Genomic DNA, 23,842 nt, shown 5'->3' with positions numbered 1-23,842 from the left:
GCCATTGGCTGGGTTTACCCTGGAGAGATGTGACTAAGTGGCTACCTGGTCTTCAATAGCACCTCTGATGATGAGGTTAGGCTTGGGTTGCAGGATAACCACTAGGTGCTACTCCAGAGCAGTGCCCAGTCCTGCAGCAGGTGATCCACGGGTCAGAGCTGCTATGCGAGGTACAGAGGGGCGAAACAGAAGCGCAGACAGATGGTGCGGAGTTGGGGCAGACAGTACAGGTTCAGGATAGGCAGCCAAGGTCAGGAATGGAGAGAACAGACATGACGAGAATACAATCCGGGTCAGTAATGGGAGGGATAAACAACAAAACACTTTGACTAGAACTAGATACTAACAGCAAACTGGAACCTAAGCTCAGGCAAAGGTGAGGAGGGAGGAACTTCCTGATTTAATATGTGCTAGTTCGTGATTGGCTGGAAAAATCCAACCCCTGCAGGACACAGCAGGGTTAAATTCCTGCAGGATCTGGCTGCACCCACCTGTAGCCATGAGGAGACATTAGAGATATTCTCATGAAACACTTTATTTTGTGGAACAATTTCAAGGGTGTCAACACTTTCTGCCATGACTGTATGTAGCAGAGTTTGAAATGCTGCATGACTCAACGAACACAGTGTGTAGCACAACGGCGAGAACACATAGGAGTTACCGCTGTAACACAATTCTTCCATGAAAACCACTTATAGCTAGACTTCTCCGAACAGTATATGGGTGTAGCCGGGTCCCACTGGTTGCTGTCAGTTGTGAGCTGCTGGACGTCTTCTGATTTTGTAAGGAAGAAAGCATAATGTGTCTTTCATCTGCTTCACTAAGTTTCATTGGCTGTCTACTGCATCTACAGTCGTCAAGGTTGCTCATTTTTTGGTGTCCTCTATACTGAGAAATACTGGCAGATACATATCTATCATGCAATGCTATTATGATTATGGAGGTGTCTAGTTGACCGCTCATTTTTTCTGCAGAAGGACAACGACACCAAACTTATAACAAATATCAATTAGAATAATTTTCAGTGTAAAGAAGAATCCTTATTCCTGGATGTGATGATAGAGCCCTGATCTCAACATACCAAAATTGATCTCTCTGGGATCACATGAAGAGACAGAAGGATGTTTTAAAATCTGCGGCCACAGTAGACCTGTGGTTACTCATCTCATCTCCCGAGAGCTTGGTGCCGAGATCTCCATCTGCACATGCGCTGCCCCAGGGAGCCATTTTCCCGGAGTCCACCACACAGTAAACCATGTAATTGGGGTGGCCCCGGGTCTTTCACAAAATGTCGGCAGAGCCCCTGCATCACTGAACGACCGCAGCGGCGCACACCGGAACACCCCTTCATCCCAGACTGCAGCAACGCTCCACTCTTGCCTCCTCCAGCAGCGACCCCGGCACCATGCTCCACCTCGGCCGGTAAGGTATCTGCATTATAAGACGCACCTCCATTTTTATCCCAAATTTGGGGGGAAAAAGTGTGTGTTATAATCCGAAAAATACGATATGTGGCATACAACTGTGTCTGATGCGCCACTGACTATATTGTACACGTTCTTTTACTTTATTAGTAACGCTCCTAGTATTCCCATTAGGTAGTAGGGGCATATATGTATATGCTATTGGATGTTGTATTCTACAATTAGGTGGCTGTAATTTGTTATTCCAGGATAAATATTTGCAGCTACTGTAGACTTATTAGCGTATGGACATTACTTACAAAAGGGGAAATTATGGAGCAAGACGTGTTAGTTACATAAGCATTCTGCTCTGAACTTATTTATACAGCTTGTAATTTATTCTTAAAAAGGGAGCAAGAAGTGGCAAAAACTACATGACCAAACTGCCAAGGCTTTGAAGTTTCTTGAGTTTGTGAGGATTGGGGCTGTGTTTTTGTTCTGCTGTGGAATCTGTAACAACCGAATAATTGCTCTTTCCAGCTGGTAATGTCCCATGCCAGACACATCTGTGTTAGCACTCAGATGTATTCCCGTTCTGCGTTCTACATCTCCCTCATCCATTCTTACACACATACACAAACACACACATACTTAAAGGCTCACAGCGATACAAACACACATTTTAAGGCGCGTGTCCCCCCCAGGTATGGACAAGAAGGAAACATGACTATGATTGATGTGCTGAATAGTTCACAATCTCTTGAGATTGCAAGAATCCCAGGCACTTTCCAAAAATGATTTCACCATCTACTTCGCATTACACAAGTTTCCGACAAACTGCTCTAAGATCTGAGTCTTGATGAGTGTAGAAATTTGGCTAAATATGAAACATAACTAATAATTTTGCAATATGGTCTGAAAAGATAGATTCCATTAGAAATAACAAATTCATATTGTTTTACACAGTACAAATGAATGTTTTTCTCCATCCCTCCAGGACACTTTCTAACATTTTTGGAACCTGTTAACAACATAACCATTGTCCAGGGTCAAGCAGCTACCCTTCATTGCAAGGTGGCAGGAAATCCACTACCAAATGTCAAGTGGCTGAAGAATGATGCTCCAGTGGTGCAGGAACCCAAGAGAATCACCATAAGAAAAACAGATTATGGGTCACGGCTAAGGATACAAGACCTTGACACTACAGACACGGGCTATTATCAGTGCGTCGCCACCAATGGTATCAAGACTATTGCTGCGACTGGTGTTCTCTTTGTGAGGCTTGGTAAGTCTGAGATATACGTTTTGGCTTGTAATGCAAAACTTGTAGAAAAATATGGAAATTACCAATAAACAAGTAGAGAATAATAAGGGAATCTGTTAGCAGATTTCTACTGCACCATCTGATGTCAGCATGATATAGGGATAGAGATCCTGATTCTAGCAGTGTACCACTTCCTTTGCTGCTTGCTGTATTTGATAAAATGACAGATTTAACTGCTTTAGATCTACCAGTTTTCTGAATACTGAGCTCTGTATAACCTTGCCCACACCCCTGATTAGCAGCTTTCCGTGTACTCTGTGCATAGGCACAAAGCCAACTATCAGTGGTAGAGGCAGGGTTATACAGAGCTCATGAATATGGAGGACTGCATGGCAGCACATTTACTAGTCCATTAGTGATAATTTCCTGTTGATAAAACAATGATTTTAACAAAATTACAGCAAGCAGCCCAATATGTGACAAATCACTAGAATCTGGGTCTCTGCCCGTACATGATGTAATTTCCAGATTAGATGCCAAAAACCTGATTACATATTCCTTTTTAATGACTGAATTTTGTTTTGCTCAAAGCATAGATATGACTTTTATTGCATAGTGTGGCTTTCTGGCTTATAATGTACAATTGTAATAAATATACATTTTCTATTTTTGATTCAGGTCCTACCCACAGCCCAAACCCCAACATTCAGTAAGTGTCATTTTTGTACTGTTAAGTTCATGAAAGAATATTTTGCCATAGCCTTCTAGAATTAATTAGAAATGTGAGCGATTGTTAGTTTATATAGGACTTGGAGTTCACAAACTGCAATAAACTAGACACAAGTGTACAAGGGCCTGTGTAATGACTGAAACTAAACACATGTACCTAATGCAAGGAATTTATTTTACCTACTACACAATCCATGGAGAACTCCCACAGTGCAAACTGGAGAACATTAGGCTAAAGTGAGCAGTTCGGTCATACCTATGAATTATTCATAAGACGGATCTAAAGTCAAAGCCAGGAAAGACTTTGTCATGTAAGGATATTTTTACAATAGTCTTTTCCTCTCTGAAAAGAGAAAAACTGTTCTTCTTTCAGATTTTGTTACTTCTCTGTATTCAATATACCTTCTCACATGAGTTGCCTTTAAAGGGAACCCGACAGGAGATTCCTGCAGACCTTGCTTCAGGCAGCATGCATCAGACATTGGCTGTATTATTTGCCAATGTGTATGTTTTACGCTGAAATGCTTTTGTGTCTCAGAGTACACATACTTACAAAAATCAATTGTAGACTATGGTCATCAAAGTGTTTTCACCTGAAGTCTGTCGTAAAAACAGTTTGATACGTTGCGAAATGTTTGCACAACTCAAAGTTGCGAAAAATATTGCAACATTTGGCATTTTCACTACGGTTTCCCCAAGCTCTGCCAAAGCAGGCAGAGTCGCAGCGCCACAGCCTAATTCATGATGAGCTGCTGAATGTCTTCCTCCAGAATTCTTTCTCCAGTCCCTGTGACGATGCACTCAACACTTTTCAGACGCCTCTTAATCAACGCCAACATGCGGCCTCATCAAGACCAGTGTTGTTCATGCCAGTCTTCATGAATCAAGGTTTATGAGTCTCAGATGACGACCCTGAGGCAGGTCCCCAGAAGTTTCTCCCCACATCCATTCTCCTAGACTGACAGATCTCTGCTTATGTGTGTTTATAGGGCAGGACCTGTCATTCTAGTCTGGAGAAGCCACTGTGAACGTGTCTTGGACTAGTCTTCTTAGTCGCATAGTCCCTGGATGGCTTTTCAAAGTATTTTTCCTTTGAGAAACCAAAGTATTTCATAGAAAACATACACATCAGAAGTAAAAAAACAGCAAGTGTTGAGCCAGCGTGAATCCTTTCAGACAGTGACAAATATATGTATTGACACAAGGAAAAGCTTATAACATATACTTCAAATAGATGACAATGATGTCTGTCGCCAGTAGGTTCCAATAAGAGTTGGTGCAAATAAATTCGCACGACTAGGTCCATTAGACACATCTGTTCCACTGATCGGGAGTCCTGGGTACCGCTACCTACCTGATGGGTTCCTCTGATTACCTGACCTGGCACGATATCACAAGTGCATCACTTTGCGACGATAACGTCACACCAAGTCAGCTAATCAAAAGAAGAGTTGTGGATGCTGGGAGGTAAGAGATAGTTCTCGGGGCTCCCATGTCATTGCCACAGATTACTGACGTGGCTGATGGACCGAATTCCTAACTCCCATATTAGTAAAGATTTACACCATATTATATAATTGTTTTGATAGAATACAATTTTATGGAATAATGTAGTCTAGTATGTCATTCTATATCCTATCTTTTTAGTATACAGACATATACTTTCCTGCCAGGTTACTAGAGTCCTATGGACATGGTTAGTGTCACGGTCACGTGTGTCTGGACGCAGCGAGTACCGCAAGGCGAACCCATATGACACACGTGACCCTGGATACACCGCCTCCAGTGGGGCGAATTTAAATAATAAAACGTGCAGGGGAAACACCACTTAGCTTTGCTCTGTTGCGTACGCTCCTAGCAACAGAGCCCACCACCTGTGTGCATCTTCTCCTCCACCCGGATCCATCACCATAACTGGATCCTTCACCATAGTGCAGCCTTGGAGCAGAGTCCACCACCAGTTGCAGCTGCCCAGTAAACATAGTCCCAAAGATCAGTCCAGCTTCTGCCAAAAAGTCCAGCATGCTTGAGTCCAGTTTTCCGCAACCAAGTCCAGCATGTTGACTGCAACTCTCACCATGGTCGCCACTACACCAAGCCATGCCAGCATTTCCTGCCGACACCATAAACTTTGACTCCACCACGCCATGCCAGCCCTTCTTGCAGACCACATAGCTGCCACTCGTCCCCTCTGGCTGGGCTGCGCAGGACTCATGTTCAGCTCCTTCCTCACCCAGCCTTGCTTCCCAAATGACGAACACAATATCACCAACAGTGATTGAACACACCTGGCTCCCGTTTATAGAGCCTCACACCTGATTTATAATTAAGTGCACTAAACCAAAGAAACTAAAGTGCACTACCACTCACCACCACCGGGGCAACTTAGAATGAACGGCACCACGTGTAATAATTCTAATGGCCACCGGGGGCAATCACATCACTTTGGCACCTAGCCAAAGGAAAAAAGTTCACTTATCCATTTAAACTGTCAGATCCACGCTGGATCATGACAGTTAGCATATACAGTACATCAGAAAATGTTTGTGATATGCCAAGGGGCCAATTACTTGATAGGAGCACTGCTTAAAATTTGAAGCACTGTGTCATCCTGTCTTTGCAGACATAAAAAGACCATTACATTTTAACTGTGCTTCTTTGCGGAAGTAAATATTGAGATTCCAATAATTAGGGAAGATTACCACTATGTGTGAAAAAAGTCAACGTTTCAAACATTTCCTCTTACCAGTTCCTATAAGACTTTAGTGGGTTGTCATGTTTGAAAATCCCATATCCTTACAATGGTCCTGGAGAAATAAACTGATGAAAGGGACTTCAAATGCACCATATCCGTTGTTCTCAGGGAAGATAGGCTGCTGCCAGAGGAGTCTGAGAGGTGGCTTATTCCCTTTTCTAGATTGAAGTAAACATACACAGATAGTTTGAAAAATCAAGAGAAATAACTCTTGTCTGACAGTTATTTAGTGTTAATGGCAGTGGCATAAATAGAGTCTGATGGGTCCCGGTGCAAGATTTGGACCGCTTCCCCCCATTCTGAATAAATTTTATATATATTATTATATATACCGTATGTACTCGTGTATAAGCCGAGATTTTCAGCCCATTTTTTTGGGCTGAAAGTCCCCCGTTCCCCCCCCCCTCTCTCGGCTTATACACGGGTCATACAGTGGGGAAAAAAAGTATTTAGTCAGTCAGCAATAGTGCAAGTTCCACCACTTAAAAAGATGAGAGGCGTCTGTAATTTACATCATAGGTAGACCTCAACTATGGGAGACAAACTGAGACAAAAAAATCCAGAAAATCACATTGTCTGTTTTGTTTTCATTTTATTTGCATATTATGGTGGAAAATAAGTATTTGGTCAGAAACAAAATTTCATCTCAATACTTTGTGATATATCCTTTGTTGGCAATGACAGAGGTCAAACGTTTTCTGTAAGTCTTCACAAGGTTGCCACACACTGTTGTTGGTATGTTGGCCCATTCCTCCATGCAGATCTCCTCTAGAGCAGTGATGTTTTTGGCTTTTCGCTTGGCAACACAGACTTTCAACTCCCTCCAAAGGTTTTCTATAGGGTTGAGATCTGGAGACTGGCTAGGCCACTCCAGGACCTTGAAATGCTTCTTACGAAGCCACTCCTTCGTTGCCCTGGCGGTGTGCTTTGGATCATTGTCATGTTGAAAGACCCAGCCACGTTTCATCTTCAATGCCCTTGCTGATGGAAGGAGGTTTTCACTCAAAATCTCACGAAACATGGCCCCATTCATTCTTTCATGTACCCGGATCAGTCGTCCTGGCCCCTTTGCAGAGAAACAGCCCCAAAGCATGATGTTTCCACCACCATGCTTTACAGTAGGTATGGTGTTTGATGGATGCAACTCAGTATTCTTTTTCCTCCAAACACGACAAGTTGTGTTTCTACCAAACAGTTCCAGTTTGGTTTCATCAGACCATAGGACATTCTCCCAAAACTCCTCTGGATCATCCAAATGCTCTCTAGCAAACTTCAGACAGGCCCGGACATGTACAGGCTTAAGCAGTGGGACACGTCTGGCACTGCAGGATCTGAGTCCATGGTGGCGTAGTGTGTTACTTATGGTAGACCTTGTTACATTGGTCCCAGCTCTCTGCAGTTCATTCACTAGGTCCCCCCGCGTGGTTCTGGGATTTTTGCTCACCGTTCTTGTGATCATTCTGACCCCACGGGGTGGGATTTTGCGTGGAGCACCAAATCGAGGGAGATTATCAGTGGTCTTGTATGTCTTCCATTTTCTAATTATTGCTCCCACAGTTGATTTCTTCACTCCAAGCTGGTTGGCTATTGCAGATTCAGTCTTCCCAGCCTGGTGCAGGGCTACAATTTTGTTTCTGGTGTCCTTTGACAGCTCTTTGGTCTTCACCATAGTGGAGTTTGGAGTCAGACTGTTTGAGGGTGTGCACAGGTGTCTTTTTATACTGATAACAAGTTTAAACAGGTGCCATTACTACAGGTAATGAGTGGAGGAAAGAGGAGACTCTTAAAGAAGAAGTTACAGATCTGTGAGAGCCAGAAATCTTGATTGCTTGTTTCTGACCAAATACTTATTTTCCACCATAATATGCAAATAAAATGAAAACAAAACAGACAATGTGATTTTCTGGATTTTTTTTTCTCAGTTTGTCTCCCATAGTTGAGGTCTACCTATGATGTAAATTACAGACGCCTCTCATCTTTTTAAGTGGTGGAACTTGCACTATTGCTGACTGACTAAATACTTTTTTTCCCCACTGTATACCTGGGGGTCGGGGCGTCAGAGATCATACTTACCTGTCCTTGCATGTCTCTGCAGCCCCCCGCTTCTTCTCCACTGTCTCCCTTCCTGTCTTCAGCGGTCACGTGGTACCGCTCATTACACTCATGAATATGCACATGTTCATGAGTGTAATGAGCGGTACCACGTGACCGCTGAAGACAGGAAGGGAGACAGTGGAGAAGTGAGGCTGCAGAGACCGCAGCAGGATGGGTGAGTATAGCGATATTCACCTGTCTCCCGGACCATCGCTGCTCACTGCTGTCTCTGCTGCGTCCTGTGTCAGTGACGTTTAGGCAGCAGGGGGCGCGGTGACGTGGTTAGTGCGCGCCTCCAATCTGCTAGCTGAACAATCACTGACACAAGAAGAGGCAGACAGCGGCGATGGACCTAGGAGAGGTAAGTATGGCTTTTTTTTTGCAGCATATAGGGGTATATTCTATGGAGCAGCATATGGGGGTATAGTCTATGGAGCAGCATATGGGGGCATATTCTATGGGGCAGCATATGGGGGCATAGTCTATGGAGTAGCATATGAGGGCATATTCTATGGAGCAGCATATGGGGGCATATTCTATGGAGCAGCATATGGGGGCATATTCTATGGAGCAGCATATGGGGGCATAGTCTATGGATTCCACCCTAGGCTTTTTTGTGGCAAAATTAGGAGGGTCGGTTTATACATGGGTCGGCTTATACACAAGTATATACGGTGTATGTATATATATATATATATATATATATATATATATGTAATGTGTGTGTCCTCCATCCTGGTATATATGTCCCTCATCATGGCCCCATCCTGGTATATATATCCTCCATCCTGGTATATGTGTCCACCATTCTGCCACTGTTCTTTAATGTATAGAAGAAAATAAATTATTATACTCGCTAGGGGTGTACATAGAAGTCATGGGGCCTCATTGAAAAAGTATAATCACCCCCCATAGTCCTCCATATAGTATACTGCACTGCCCAGAGTCATCCATGTAGTATAGTTCACAGCTTATAGTCATCCATAAAGTATAATGCACAGCTCAGTTATATATAGTAGTATAATGCATCCCCATAGTCATCCATAAAGTATAATGCACAGCTCATAGTTCTCCATAAAGTATAATGCACAGTCCATAGTCATTCATAAAGTATAATGCACCCCATAGTCATCCATAGTAGTATAATGCACTCCCATATTCATCCTATCAAGTATAATGCATTTATGCATCCCATAGTCATCCATAGTAGTATAGTGCACCCTGTTGTCATCCATAGTAGTATAATGCACTCTCATAGTCATTCTATAAAGTTGAATGCACCCCCATTGTCATCCATAGTAGTATATCAATAGTAGTATAATGCACCTCCATTGTCTTCCATAGTAGTATAATGCACCCCCATTGTCATCCATAGCTGTAAAATGCACCCCCATTGTCATTCATAGTAGCATAATTCACCCCCATTGTCATTCATAGTAGTATAATCCACCCCCATTGTTATCCATATTAATATAATGCACACTCATAGTCATTCATAGTAGGATAATGCCCCCCCATAGACATTCACAGTAGTATAATGCACCACCATTGTCATCCATAGTAGTATATCCATAGTAGTGTAATGCACCCCCATTGTCATCCATAGCTGTAAAATGCACCCCCATTGTCATTCATAGTAGCATAATGCACCCCCATTGTCATTCATAGTAGGGTAATTCACCCCCATTGTCATCCATAGTAGTATAATCCACCCCCATTGTTATCCATATTATCCATATTAATATAATGCACCCTCATAGTCATTCATAGAAGTATAATGCACCCCCATAGGCATCCACAGTAGTGTAATGCACTACCATTGTCATCTATAGTAGTATAATGCATCCCCATTGTCTTCCATAGTAGTATAATGCCCCCCCCATAGTCATCCATAGTAGTATAATGCACCCCCCTAGTCATCCATAATAGTAGACAGAAAACCAAGTTGCATATTTCTTGCAAAAGAAAATTGCACCTAAATATACAGTGAATCCCAGAAGGGAATAGCTAACTCCATAAATAACATGGGATAGAGGAGGAGAAGGAGTAGTATGGTTGAAAAGAGTATTTTATTATACAAAAACATATAGTAAATCATGCAAAGAAGTAAAGTGCATTACAGATAGAACAAACCAACGGTGACAGCTAACAGCAAAAGCTAAATGATAAACCACCGATGCTGCAGTGGAAGAAACCCTATGTTTTGAACAGTATTGTACAGTTTTAAGAATCCATAAGGCCAAGTGGCAATATACAGATACATATTAGGGCTATCATGCTGCTGCAATGCAGGTAGGTGCAGGCTCCACAAGATGGCAGTAGACTGGAAGCAGGACTGCACCTAAACAGAGCTGGCCTGCAGTGCAGCAGTAAGGCTACCACAGGTGGCAGCAGAGTAGTCAAAAAAGACAGGTCAAATCCTAGACTGTAGTGCAGTACCAAAGGAATAAGCAAACTCACAGTCAGGGACAAGCCAGGGAATCAGCAACTGTCAGTACCGGATAAGACAAAGTCAGAAGCAGGTCAGGATGCAAGCCAAGTCAAAGCCAGTGAGTCAGCACACTAAAGGGAAACACTGAGTCAGGACGGGAATAGGGTAAAAAAGAAACATGGAATCAGATAGCAGAACCAATCAGAGCAATCAGTCAGCTACAGCAGCCCTAGGCAGGAACTATAACTGACATCACCTGCAGGAAGCAGCGGCGATAAATAGCAAACCTGAACCCAGACTGAGAAAGGTTATTCCCTTCATGACCAGACCAGGCAAAAGGGAAAACAGGATCCCAACTCTGGTCTGGATCATGACAGTACCCTCCTCTCAAAGGGGGGGGGCACCGGACACCCAGGTTTCCCAGGATACTGCGCATGAAACGCCGAACCAATCGATCACCATGAACTGATCACGTCGGGACCCAGGATCGATCCTCAGGACCGTAGCCCCTCAAATGGACCAAATACTGCAGGGAACTGCGGACCATGCACGAATCCACAATCCGTTCCACCTCATACTCCATCTGCCCATCCACAGAAACTGGAGGCGGAGGGGATGTAGACCCATCAGAGGAAGGTACAATGACTTCAGGAGAGACTTATGGAACATAAGGAAGCGACGGACGTAGGCGAAAGGCAACTGGATTGATAACCTCATGAGGACCTATAAACCTGGAACCTAGCTTAGCGGAGGGAACTTTCAGCTGTATGTTCTTGGTAGACAACCATACCTTATCCCCACCAGGAATATGGGTCCTGTAGATCGTTGCTTATCTGCAAACTGTTTATGTTTGCCCTGAGCTTCTCCAATGTTCCTCTGGACCTCCCTCCATACCTCCCTAGTCAAAGTGGCGGGTCTTTTGGAGAAGACTGCCCCCACACCAACTCCGATGCGTTTACCTCAACGAAGAACGGTTTATACGGATCAGGCTAGACCAAAACAGGGGCAGACATAAAGCATTTCTTTAATAAAGCAAATGCCTCCACAGCCGGAGCTGACCAGTTTTTGAGATCAGCCCCCTTACGAGTCAGATCAGTGAAGGGCTTGACCACCTGTAAAAACCCCTTAATAAATAGTTTGCAGATCCCAAAAAATGTTGAAGACCCTTTAAGTTTATGGGTTGCACCCAATTCATAATGGCCCATACTTTCCCAGGGTCCATACAAAACCCCTTGTCAGACGGAATGCACCTCAGAAAGGACCATTCTTGTTCAAAAAAAGGGGAATTTTTCAGGTTTTGCAAAAAGCGAATTATCCAGTAACCTCTGGAGAACCACACGTAAATGATCCATATGAACCTGTTTGTTAGCTGAGAACACAAGGATATCATCCAAATACACCACCATAAAGCGCCCAATAAAATCAGAAAATACATGGTTAAAGAAATTCTGAAAAACACCTGGCGCATTGGTGAGACCGAAGGGCATAACCAAATTCTCAAATAACCCTTCAGAAGTGAGAAATGCTGTCTTCCACTCAATCCCCTCCCGAATATGGATAAGATTATATGCCCCCCTGAGGTCCAATTTAGAAAACCATTTGGCTCCCGACAATTGGTTGCATAAATCAGGGATGAGCGGGAGGGGGTAGGTATTTCTCACTGTGATCTTATTAAATTCTTGAAAATCGAGGCACAGGTGCAAACCACCATCTTTTTTAGTTTACAAAAAAGAATCTAGCCGCCACGAGAGAGACAGAGGGACGGATGTGGCCTTGACATAGGTTGTCAGAAATATAGTCTTTCATAGCAGTTCGCTCTGGGCCAGAGAGATTGTATAGACGGGCCTTGGGCAATTTAGCACCCGGAATCAGATTGATAGTACAATCAAAAGGGCGGTGTGGTGGTAAAACCTTGGCCTCTTTTTCTGAAAAAAACATCCTCAAAATCCTTCGGGTACTCCAAAATACCTTCCAGATTAACGGATGACACAAGTACAGTAGTAAGGCAACTTCTACTACAATTAGTACCCCATTTAACAATGTCCCGAGATTCCCAGTCTTTACAGGATTATGTAACTGTAGGCTGTTAGAGGCACTGGACCGGATGATAATTACCCCAGCGTGCATTTTGTGTGTTATTAACCGCTTTCTCAAGGGGATGCGGTAATGGTGCAAATAAGGACCTTTTTATTTCATTGGTGGCCAGTCAGGTGATTAGTCAGATAATTGCTAAGGACCAATAGGATGGCTACACTGGCTCGTGAGTGCGCCACTCCCACCGAGTCCAGCGACCGTGGCCATGGCCGTCAAGCATTGCTGCGCATGCACTGCGGGGATGTGGAGGTCTTAACCACTGGCATGCGCAGGAGAAGACTGCAGCGCGGTGTGCACGCGCATCGCTATACTAGAGTGTAACTGCGGTCACCTAAACAAGGCAGTATCACTTGTAAATCAAATATATCCCCTGTATTGGTCAAAGGATAACATTCAGCAGTTGCATAATCATAATAAGACAGTAAATATGACCACACGAGTGGAGGCTGTAATGAAATTGTTCCAAACGTCATTCAGGGGAAGCAAGGTGGAGGCCAAATGGGATGACAGCAGATGGAGAAACATAAAAGATCGATGGTGGCACCACAGGACGGTCATAGTTGTAAACAAAAGTAACATGAAATTACACATTACACATTACATTTTTGATCACTTTCTATTCTGATTCAGGAAATGGTTTTTAGTTTTTTTTTATTGCCGTTCCACGTGTGGTAAAATTGATAAGGCCGTTTTATTCTTTGGGTAAGTACTATTACAGCGATACCATATTCATATATTTTTTAATGTTTTGCCGCTTTTTCACAATCAAAACTATTTTATAGAAAAAATAATTATTTTTTGCATTGCTTTATTCTGATGTTTTCATCGCTACGATTTTTATTTTTGATTTGACTTTTTGATTGCATTTTATTCTACTTTTTGTTTGGTGGCATGATGAAAAAGCAAAGGTTTTTGCTCCCTTTTTTTTTTTTTACCGGTGTGCACTCTAGGAGTTAACTAGTGTGACAGTTTTATAGGCTCAAAATCACAATAGCGCTAACCTCAAAATCTTTCAATCAAAAGCCGCTGGCACCCTGGCAGATGTAGTTTGCAAATTTGCCTAAAATAGTAATGCACATGAAACTGTTAAATTAGGCTGCCGCGCTAATAACAAGATGCAGTGGTACTGCTATCCCCTAAGTGTGTCGTACAAAAACCAAGACAATTTAAGCAAAAACAATTTAATTTTCGACAATTACAGTAATTATTACCTGCGGACTTGGCCAGAAATTGCGCAGGCTTGATTTATCGACTACCTCTGACCTCATTTGTGGTATTGGGCTGCTTTACCTATTTGATTTAGTCAATCAGAAATGTTTTTGAAGCTTCAAACCTCTGAGAGAGGCAACAATTGAAATGATTTATGAACTCAAGTGGTGTTAACCGAGGCAACAATAAGAGTGAAGTGGATTCTTGCCAAAGGGAAGTAATCTAGTAGTTTGAGTGAAACTATAAGCATGCGGATTAATTGCTAAGAAGCAAATTGTTGGGAATGCCACTAATGTCTAATGCTCTCAAGAATGTCAATTGCCTTAATAGTGCTGTATTCAGCTGAAAAGGGACGTGTGCTAAGTAATCAGAGAATTTTGGGAACTGTTTTGGATTTGTTGGCTACTATTACTATACACAGAACTGTGTACTAAGCTCTTTCCTGTATTAGTGTGAAGGTTATGAATATTTAGGAAAGAACACAACTAGCACACACTGACTGATAACGTTGTGCTGTCGATATTCCGAGCTGCACTCCGCTTTGTATGTCTTCTTTGTGTGGTCTGGAAGGATGCGGAGGTGGCCTCAAGATTTCTGTACAGTTAATACCTGTCTGTTACTATCAAGTTTCTGCATAAAAATGGGGATTGAACTTTTCTTCCAGATTAGCGTTAATCAGACTTTTGTGAATTCTCTTTAACTTGTCTGAAACGTATTAGTGATATTTAGTCGCATTCTACCTTTTGGCCGGGAGGTAATAAAATGTCTCCAATTAGACTTTGTTGGTGTATCTACAGAATTCTTTTCAGAGGTGTAAATCCATCTTCTGCTAAAGGGTCTTATACATTAACATTGCATCTACACACTTGTAACCTGACTCGCTCTGCAAAGTGCCTTACACATTGTTATATGTTGTAAAAGGTAGCTGTATTTCACTAGACTGTCATGGGAAATGTCATGGTCTGCAGGCACTGCTAACATTCTGTAGTTTAATACTAAGCTCCTAACATGAATGAGTCATGGCAGTCACTGGATGTTGTGCTCTAGGGCTATACAATGGGTCATGCTCATTTTGGTGATGTCTGTGGTGTGAATTTTCCAATGTAATAGACTATCTGGCCGTTTTCGTTATCAATAGAAAACTTTTTGTTGTTTCACACCTTAGGGATGATTTATCAGGCAAAAACAATACATAAGGTGAAAGCAGAAAAATGTGCTTGTGCAATAGTGCTTTCACGTTTGTGGGTCCCATCGGGGCTTGCCACCGATGAGGTGGTTAAAATAGAACTCTTAGGCCACAATGATCAAAGGTACAGTGGCTTGTTAAAGTTTGGGCACCCATGGTCAAAATTACTGTTATTCTGAGCAGTTAGGCTGTGTACCCACGTAAACGTTTTTTTTTCGTGTTTAAGCGTTTTTACCGGAAAAAACGCTTAAAAAACGCTTACAAGAAGCATCCCATTCATTTTAATGAATTCAGCACTTTCTGTGCACATTGATGCGTTTTTTTCCGTGAAAAAAACGCATCGCGGTAAAAAACGCAGCATGCTCATTAATTTCGCTGAAAAATCCGCATTTCTAACTATATTCTATGAGCAGGAGGATGCTCCTGTAAAAACGCACAAAAATCGCGCAAAAAAACTCAAGTTTTTCCTGGGAAGGAGTCCGTTTTTTTCTGCATACGTGGGTACATAGCCTAAAGCAAGTCTGAAACCTTGGTCAAAGTTACTGAGCACACAAATCCCCAAGGGTGCCCAAATGTTTGCATCGACCCATTTTCCTTTTTGTCATTTTTAAAATGTAAAATGTGTGTCATATTTAACGTAAAGCCTTTTAGAGATCATTTTATCTTCAACTTGCTTAACTGTTCACAATAACAGTAATTTTGACCACGGGTGCCCAAACTTTTACATGCCGCTGTATGCGCCGACGGGGCCATAGACTATAATGGTGCTAGCAGAGCGAACGTGCTCTTTGTCGTGCATAATTTTTGGCTGTATACATCTACTGGAGGCGGACACCCAGGCACAGTCTACTATGTCGGATGATCCGCCTCCAGTAGGCACATACATCCAAATCCCACTATGGCATACATTTTTTTTCTTTACATTGTTAATATACATGGCCCGGCAGTATGCACAAGAGCACAACTATATCAGTTCTTCTAAAAGGAATGTTTAACCCGTTCCCGCATTAGGACATTAATAAGTGTCCTGGGAAGTTGTCCACAGGTGTGGAGGGGGCTCAAGTGCTGAACTCCCTCTACAGTTGATAGATGCTAAGCTCAGCTGCGGCTGTTAATCATTTAGATGCCACAATGTGATCACAGAATAAAAAATAATTTTAAAAAAATCTATAAAAAGTCACATGACCATTGTTTTCCCCTGTTAAAAATAAAAAATGGAAAAAAATGCACATATTTGATATCCTGCGGCCATAAAATCAGATCTATCAACGTATAAAATAAGTTAACCCGTATGATAAACGCTGTAAAAATAAAAAAATAAAAATTCCAGAATTGGCTTTTCTTTTTGGTCACTTCATCTAAAAAAAAAATGCAATTAACAGCTATCAAAACGTGGAAAGTAACTGAAATTGGTATTAATAAAAACCCAGCTCACCATTCAAAAATCAATCACTCAAAGGTCTCGAAACCGGCCACACAAAGTAGAATTTGATTTGTTTTTTTTTACAAAATGTAGAATTTTTTTCATCACTTAAATATATAAAATCAAAGTAAGTAATTGGACTGATCTAAGCAATCATGTTTCCAGGTCATTTTTTCCATACATTCAGTATCATAAAACTCAACTCCCCCGTAATAGTGAAATTGCATTTTTTTCACCATTTCATACCAACCTGGAATTTTTTTGTACTGTTTTTCAGTACATTGTATGGTAAAATGAATGAGATAATTCAAAACTACAATTTTTCCACAGAAAAAAAATCAAACTCTCATATGTCTATGTCAGTGGAAAAATAAAAAAAAGTTATTGCCCTTGAAAGGTGAAAATTAAATGAAAGCGCAAAATGGGTTTATTAAAGGGTTAACGTCAATGTGACTTGTACTTCACCCCAAAAATGATGAGCTCATCTGCAAGCTTGCCCACGGCAGTAATAATGTAGGTGACCCAAGTTTGCGGAGGCTGCATGCTAATGAAATTCTACCACCTGTGGGCTGTTCATTCTGAAGACATGGCCGCATGGCTTGGAGAAGCGGGGATGTTGATAAATGTCTTCCAATTTTAGATACAAACTGTATTAAGTAATTACTAGTAAATGACCCTGTTGGGACATTTCCCTTCCACTAATCTTGACCTCATCTGTGCCTATTTGGATACTGAAGAATTTAATGGCCTCTGCATTTTTTTCTTTGTTGAGACTTTTAGTAATGTCTGTTAGTTTTAGGAAAGGTTTTAGTAGTCTTTCATGCGTGCTTTGGCAGGTTCAGAGGAAAACCATTTACAACAAATTACTTTTTTTCCCCACAGAATTTTAAGCCTCGGAAATCTTAATTCCATTTAGGAGGAAAATATTTGCCCTTTTACCAAGTTATTCACCTCATTTGTTTTTCGGTCATCAAGCTGTTTGGTGTCCTCTAGTGCGTCATTTCTAGTGCAGGATCTGTATTCCACATTAAATAGAGATACATGGTAATTCACCGAAGTTTGATTTACAGGAAAGCTATCATCAGAAAATCATCTACTGTTTAAATCAGTTACTGTATGTGTTACGCGTATTTAACCCCTTAATGACTGGAGCTTTTTTCGTTTTTCGCTCCTTTTCTTCCCAGAGCCATAACTTTTTTTATTTTTCCTTCAATATGGCCATGTGAGGGCTTATTTTTTGCGGGACGCGTTGTACTTTTGAACGACATCATTGGTTTTAGCATGTCATGTACTGCAGTGCGCAGGCGCTGGGAAAGGTCAGAGAGGTCCGGCGCCTGCGCACTGCAGTACTTTGCTCTGCCCTCAACAGGGCCGATAAAGTACGCCTGTGCAGGAGCCGCGACAGAAGTAAGGAAGAGGACGTCATTACTGGAAGATAGGAAGCGCCGGACTGGACCGTGACACCCATTGGACCGGACCCCCGGGTGAGTATAATCTAACTCGTTTTTCTTTCAGGTTACATCGGAAGCTTATCTACAGCATTACAGAATGATGTAGACAAGCCCTTGATGGCGGTGGCCGCATCTCATAGGCCAAAAATGAGGTGATAGATTTCCTTTAATCACCGCAGAATATCACATTGGAAATTAATGCCTGATGAGGCAGAATATATTACATAGTATTTAACACATTATGAAATATATGCTTCGAATACGTGCATCGAATACACTTGGGGTTCATATTGCATTTGGTTGCATGTTAAGGACCAATAAAATCTGATTTAGATGTTTCCCCCACAGAGCCATTGGGGCAACTACTACTCTATTGTATCCAACTAAAATGGATTTATATTTGGACTTTGCCTTATTGAAGTCTATGGCGCTGTCAAGGGCATGTCTGAATATATTTTCCTGGTATTCAGACACAATCCTCTGATGGACTCATGACCTGACCGCCAAATGCCATGTGATCCCAGCCTAAGTAATGCTATTTATGGCCACTATTGCATAAAACCGATTTTAAGTCAGCAGATGCTAAAGCTATGCATCGGTATCTATACCGATTCGGTGAGATTTATCCATACATCCATCCCACAGGTAGAGGAAAAACCACCGATCGCAGCAGAATGGCACTAACCTGTTAGCAGAATCCGTTCTTCATTTTCCTTCAGTTTGGAAAAGGCTGATTTCAATAAGAAGAGCGCGCCAGGAACGACGTATGCAATCCAGTTATTGTGTCTGTTTAAACACACGCAAATTAAAGAAATTGCAAACCTGGCTATTAAATTCCTGAACAATTATTCAATTTGAGTTATAATTTAGCCACATAAATGTTATTTTTAACATGATGGGATGTGTAAGTTATTCCAAATCCTTTGTCCTCTCTTTTGTAGTTCAGATGTAAATGAGAAAAATCATGGATTATCTTCATTTTTCCTACCTGACTCTTGATTTTAGATGTTCACCTGCAGAGATGATGGAGTTAAGGGCCTGTCACACTAAGCGATATCGTTAGCAATATCGCTATAACGTCACTGGTTTTTGTGACGTAGCAGCGATATTGCTAGCGACATCGCTATGTGTGATACTTACCTCCGACCGCTCCCCCGCTGGTTATCGCTAATCGCGCGGGAACGTCCTGGACCGTTTCTTGTCGTCAGCTTCCTGCTGGGCTTCCTGCTGTGGAGACGAGCGACGTGTGGACGCGGGCGGAAGGACGTCAGGATCGCCTCGTCTGACAGGTAAGTAGCAACCCCCGACCCCTGCTATGTCGCTGGTGAGATCTGCCTGTGTGGCAGCTCACTAGCGACCACTTAGCGATGCACCAGCGATCCTGACCGCGTCATATCGCTGGTCGGGATCGCTGGTGCATCGCTAAGTGTGACAGCACCTTTATACGTATCAGATTGATATCAGCCATCATGGGGTGATTTACCGTAATCACGAATCATATTGACTGACTTTCTGCAGAGTATGGCCAGCTATGTGCATGCTGTATAGTTCAGCCCTAATATATAAGGAGTCCTGCATATTTAGTTAATCAAAAAATGGCAGCTGTAAACTATACTCGCTGGTTATCGCATGTATTCTTTGCCAGTCTTAACAACAAATCCCCTACAGTGTGGATGGATAAAAGACTAGCCGAGAAATAAACCTATAGGAAACTGCAAAGTTACCGTATTTTACAAGGAAACTAAAACAGTAAAGGGATGTTGTATTGGAGAGTGTTAGGTCCACTAGATTCTACCAGCCATACATGCAAAGTATCTTCTACATTAATTAATACCAGTTGTCATCTAATAATCCAAGCTTATATGAACTATTAAAATGCTAAAGTATTTTTTGACCTTTTTTTTAATACCTGCAACTGTTTCCAATTACCAGCATAGCAGAACATCGTGCAAGACGACCTTAAAGTTCTGACCTTTCGCATACCATAGCAAAATGGTTTTTGCATTACCGATTTTACCCCGAAGACAATAACTGCAACATGGCCATAGGGAAACAAAATGAATGCAAGCAATATCTTATGACAACTTGTTATTACAATCTGTTTTCTTTCCAAATCCCCAAATTGTTTAAAAGTAAAAAATTATTCTAAAATATTTTCTGAAGTGGAGTACTGTTGGCAATTTTCCAACTCTTGAATACAAGAAGCCTTTGTCTGTTCTTTTTTTGCCATTGAAACAAATAGATTGTACTTTTCTTTCAATTCATATACTTATGTAGACATTTATGCATTATTTGAAGATGAAATATGCTTATGAAACTACTAGACGGTGGCCCGATTCTAACGCATCGGGTATTCTAGAATATGTATGTAGTTTATTTAAAGGGAATCTGTCACTCCATTTTTACCCCATAAGCTGGGGCCATCGCCATCAGGGGCTTATCTACAGCATTCTGTAATGCTGTACATAAGCCCCTGATGAAACCTGAAAGATAAGAAAAACACGTTAGATTATACTCACCGGGGGGCGGTGGGTGTCGCGGTCTGGTCCGGCTCCTCCCATCTTCATAATATGATGTCCTCCTCCTTGCTTCTCCCTCAGCTCCTGCGCACACGTACTTTTCAGCCCTGTTGAGGGCAGAGTAACGTACTGCAGTGCGCAAGTGCCGGGAAAGGTCAGAGAGGTCCGGCGCCTGCGCACTGCAGTACTCTGCTCTGCCCTCAACAGGTATGATAAAGTACGCGTGTGCAGGAGCCGAGGGAGAAGCAAGGAGGAGGACGTCATCATATGAAGATAGGAGGCGCCGAACGGGACGGCGACACCCATCGGACTGGACCGAACGGCGGGGTGAGTATAATCTAACTCTTTTTTTCTTATCTTTCAGGTTTCATCGGGGGCTTATCCACAGCATTACAGAATGCTGTAGATAAGCCCCTGATGGCGGTGGCTGCAGCTGATAGGCCAAAAATGAGGTGACAGATCCCCTTTAAATTCCGCACCAATATCGCTGATTGCGTCAAATCCATGCAGCAGGAGATCGGCAACCGTCGGGAGATCAACGGCTAGCGCCGCAGATCTCCACGACGGTAGCGGTGACGTGCGTTGTTCGAATTCCACACCAATTCACGGCCGGACTGCGCCTGTCGCTGCAGCCGGACGCAACCAATCAGCGATGTGGGATTTCCGTTACAGACAGACAGACAGAATTAGACGATTATATAGTAGATTGTACTTTCTTGATTGTCATGCCTATCAGTTCTTTTGGTTTTCAGGTTACATGCTCCTATTTAGGCATCTATTAACACTGGGGTCCCTGACCTGTGGCTCAGGCACCACATGTGGCTCACGGCCGTGATGTGTAGCTCACAGCTGTGGGCAAGCGTGTTGCATTAGCACCATGTCTATGTCTAGCATGTCTATGTCTACCATGTCTAGTTATGAAGAGGAGGTCTCCAGCTGGTGACTTTTGTGACTTGCCGCACACAGAAGTGCAGATCTGGTCTTGGAGGTTTAGTGAAATATTAAGTATGGTGGGCTGGAAATAGGATGATACTGCCAGTCACAGGAGGTCCTTAAAGCAGGATACAACAGCGTGGTGGGAGTACTTGATGCGAGAATACCAAATAGGGGTAAAGTAAATATTCTACCTCTGTGTGATTTATGTGTAAAAGCTTTGGCTATCATTATACTGGTAATGGGGGCTCTGGATGTAACTACTGTAAGGGGTGCGTAAGCTGGATGTCACTACTCAGGGAACTCTGTAGGTGGCTTGCAACCCTTTTAGGCCCGAATCTGGATGTTAAGGTAAGAAACGTTGGGTTTGGGGGGAGTGAGCGACCACTACATTAAAGGGAATTTGTCAGTAGAATCTTCCTTTCTAAGCCGTCTATAGGGGCATATAGGTCATAGGAACCTCAAGAAAAAGATACCTTGATATCTACGATCCAGTGTCTTATTCCAGAGAAATTCATGTTTTTCTTACATGGAATTGAGCTGCTCAGGACTATTGGGCTGACACTGATCTGCATGAGAATCTTCCTCCAGAGATTATTGTAAATAAAAGGGGGAGTTACCAGTGTAAGACAAGTAACTAATACAGAACAGTAGGACTGAACTTTTCCTTAGTATAAACATATTTGTTGTAGCTCTCACAGCTTTGCTGTATTGCTGCAATATTGCAATCCTGTCTGCCTGTGAGGTGTAAGCGGAGAGGAACCTGCAGATGTGTCTGGTACAATCACACACAGCTCTTCAGTGACATGAGGAGAGCAAGAGCCGCCATCACACATCAAGCAGGTAATGCCTCCTTCATGTAAAAAAAGCTCTGGAGGCAGAATTATCTTCCAGGCAACATCCTCCCCAGAGCCTGGAATAGGTAATTTACATATAAGAAAAATGTGTATTTCACTAGAATAAAATATCAGCTCACAGTTATCAATTTGTCATTTTATTCAACTTCCTATGACCTACTTGCCCATATAGACACCTTTGGAGGGTAATAGATACTGTATTACAAGACCCCATAAAGGAGATATTGTTACTGGGTAGATCATCCCACCTTACAATGAAAGCTTTTGTGATTTATAGTGATAATAATAATCATGATGACATAATCAGGACATGTAGATATATGGAATTAAATTTTATAGAAAGATCTGGAACTGACACACATGTCCTAATATTAAAAAGCCACATCTATAAATCCCATGTATAAAATAAAGGGAGCATCATTACTGTATTCACTTGTATCTTAGTCCTTTTGATATATAAATATATGACCATGAGCTCATTTTTATGCACATGATGAGTAGAATTTATTGCTACCTTAGTTTTCTATAAATCTTGGTGATAACATGTTCTGCACCAAGAAAATGTCTGGTCTGCATTTGCTAAGCTTAGTGAGTGCAAAGTTAATATGTAATGAAATGCAGTTTTATGCAATGATCAATGACTGTGTACATATCCATAGTTGCATAAAAAGCTATGGAATATCACACGGCGTCAGAAGATCTGTTTCTTCTTTAAATTCAGTTTAAATCGCTCTAACTGGAATACCACTTTGACGGCAGTAAGATGAGAACAGCCTACTGTGCACTAGTGTGGACTTCAGCTTACTGTGATGCTTGTTCATTCATTATGTGTGCTTCTGAACTATCGGGGAGAGTTAGGCTAGTTTCACACTAGCGTTTATTCGACGCAGCGCACAGCGCCGCTAAGCCCCGCCCCCCATCCGGTCATCGCCGCCTACTATCGCACATGGACGCTTGCGATCTGCGCACCCTATCTTTAGCATAGGGTGCGCAGATCGTGCGCTGGCCGTGTGCTAGTAGGATTTTGGCGTGCGCTGCGCACTTTTGAAGGTGTGCCGTGCGCGCCGAAATGCAACATGCTGCGTTCGGCGCGCACGGACGTACCTTCAAAAGTGCGCAGCGCACGCCAAAATCCTACTAGCGCACGGCCAGCGCACGATCTGCGCACCCTATGCTAAAGATAGGGTGCGCAGATCGCAAGCGTCCATGTGCGATAGTAGGCGGAGATGACAGGATGGGGCAGGCAGGGGGCGGAGCTTAGCGGCACCGTGCGCTGCGTCGAATAAACGCTAGTGTGAAACTAGCCTTACTTATTTTACTCATTTATATAGCGCCATTAATTCCACAGCGCTTTACAGACATTATTGGCACTGACCCCAATGGGGCTCACAATCTAGATATGTCTTTGGAATGTGGGAGGAAACCGGAGAACCCGGAGGAAACCCACACAAACATGAGGAGAACATGCAAACTCCTTGCAGATGTTGTCCTTGG

At 42.5% G+C, this 23,842-nt stretch overlaps 1 protein-coding gene across 1 annotated transcript in view; it reads left to right on the top strand.

Annotated features, from left to right (window-relative positions):
• The window catches only part of ROR2 (receptor tyrosine kinase like orphan receptor 2), a 209,653-nt gene that overhangs the window by 165,713 nt on the left and 20,098 nt on the right, over nt 1-23,842 (top strand). The window contains exons 3-4 of the mRNA XM_073575342.1: nt 2,401-2,688; nt 3,346-3,376. Of these exons, the coding sequence (XP_073431443.1) occupies nt 2,401-2,688; nt 3,346-3,376 (319 nt within the window). The remainder of the gene's footprint in view (nt 1-2,400; nt 2,689-3,345; nt 3,377-23,842) is intronic.

Source organism: Dendrobates tinctorius, unplaced genomic scaffold (genome assembly GCF_039654945.1).
Source record: "Dendrobates tinctorius isolate UK_male_01 unplaced genomic scaffold, ASM3965494v1 ptg000044l, whole genome shotgun sequence".
Lineage (NCBI taxonomy): Eukaryota > Metazoa > Chordata > Amphibia > Anura > Dendrobatidae > Dendrobates > Dendrobates tinctorius.
The sequence above is the reverse complement of the archived record's forward strand: the minus strand, read 5'-3'. Positions and strand labels throughout refer to the sequence as shown.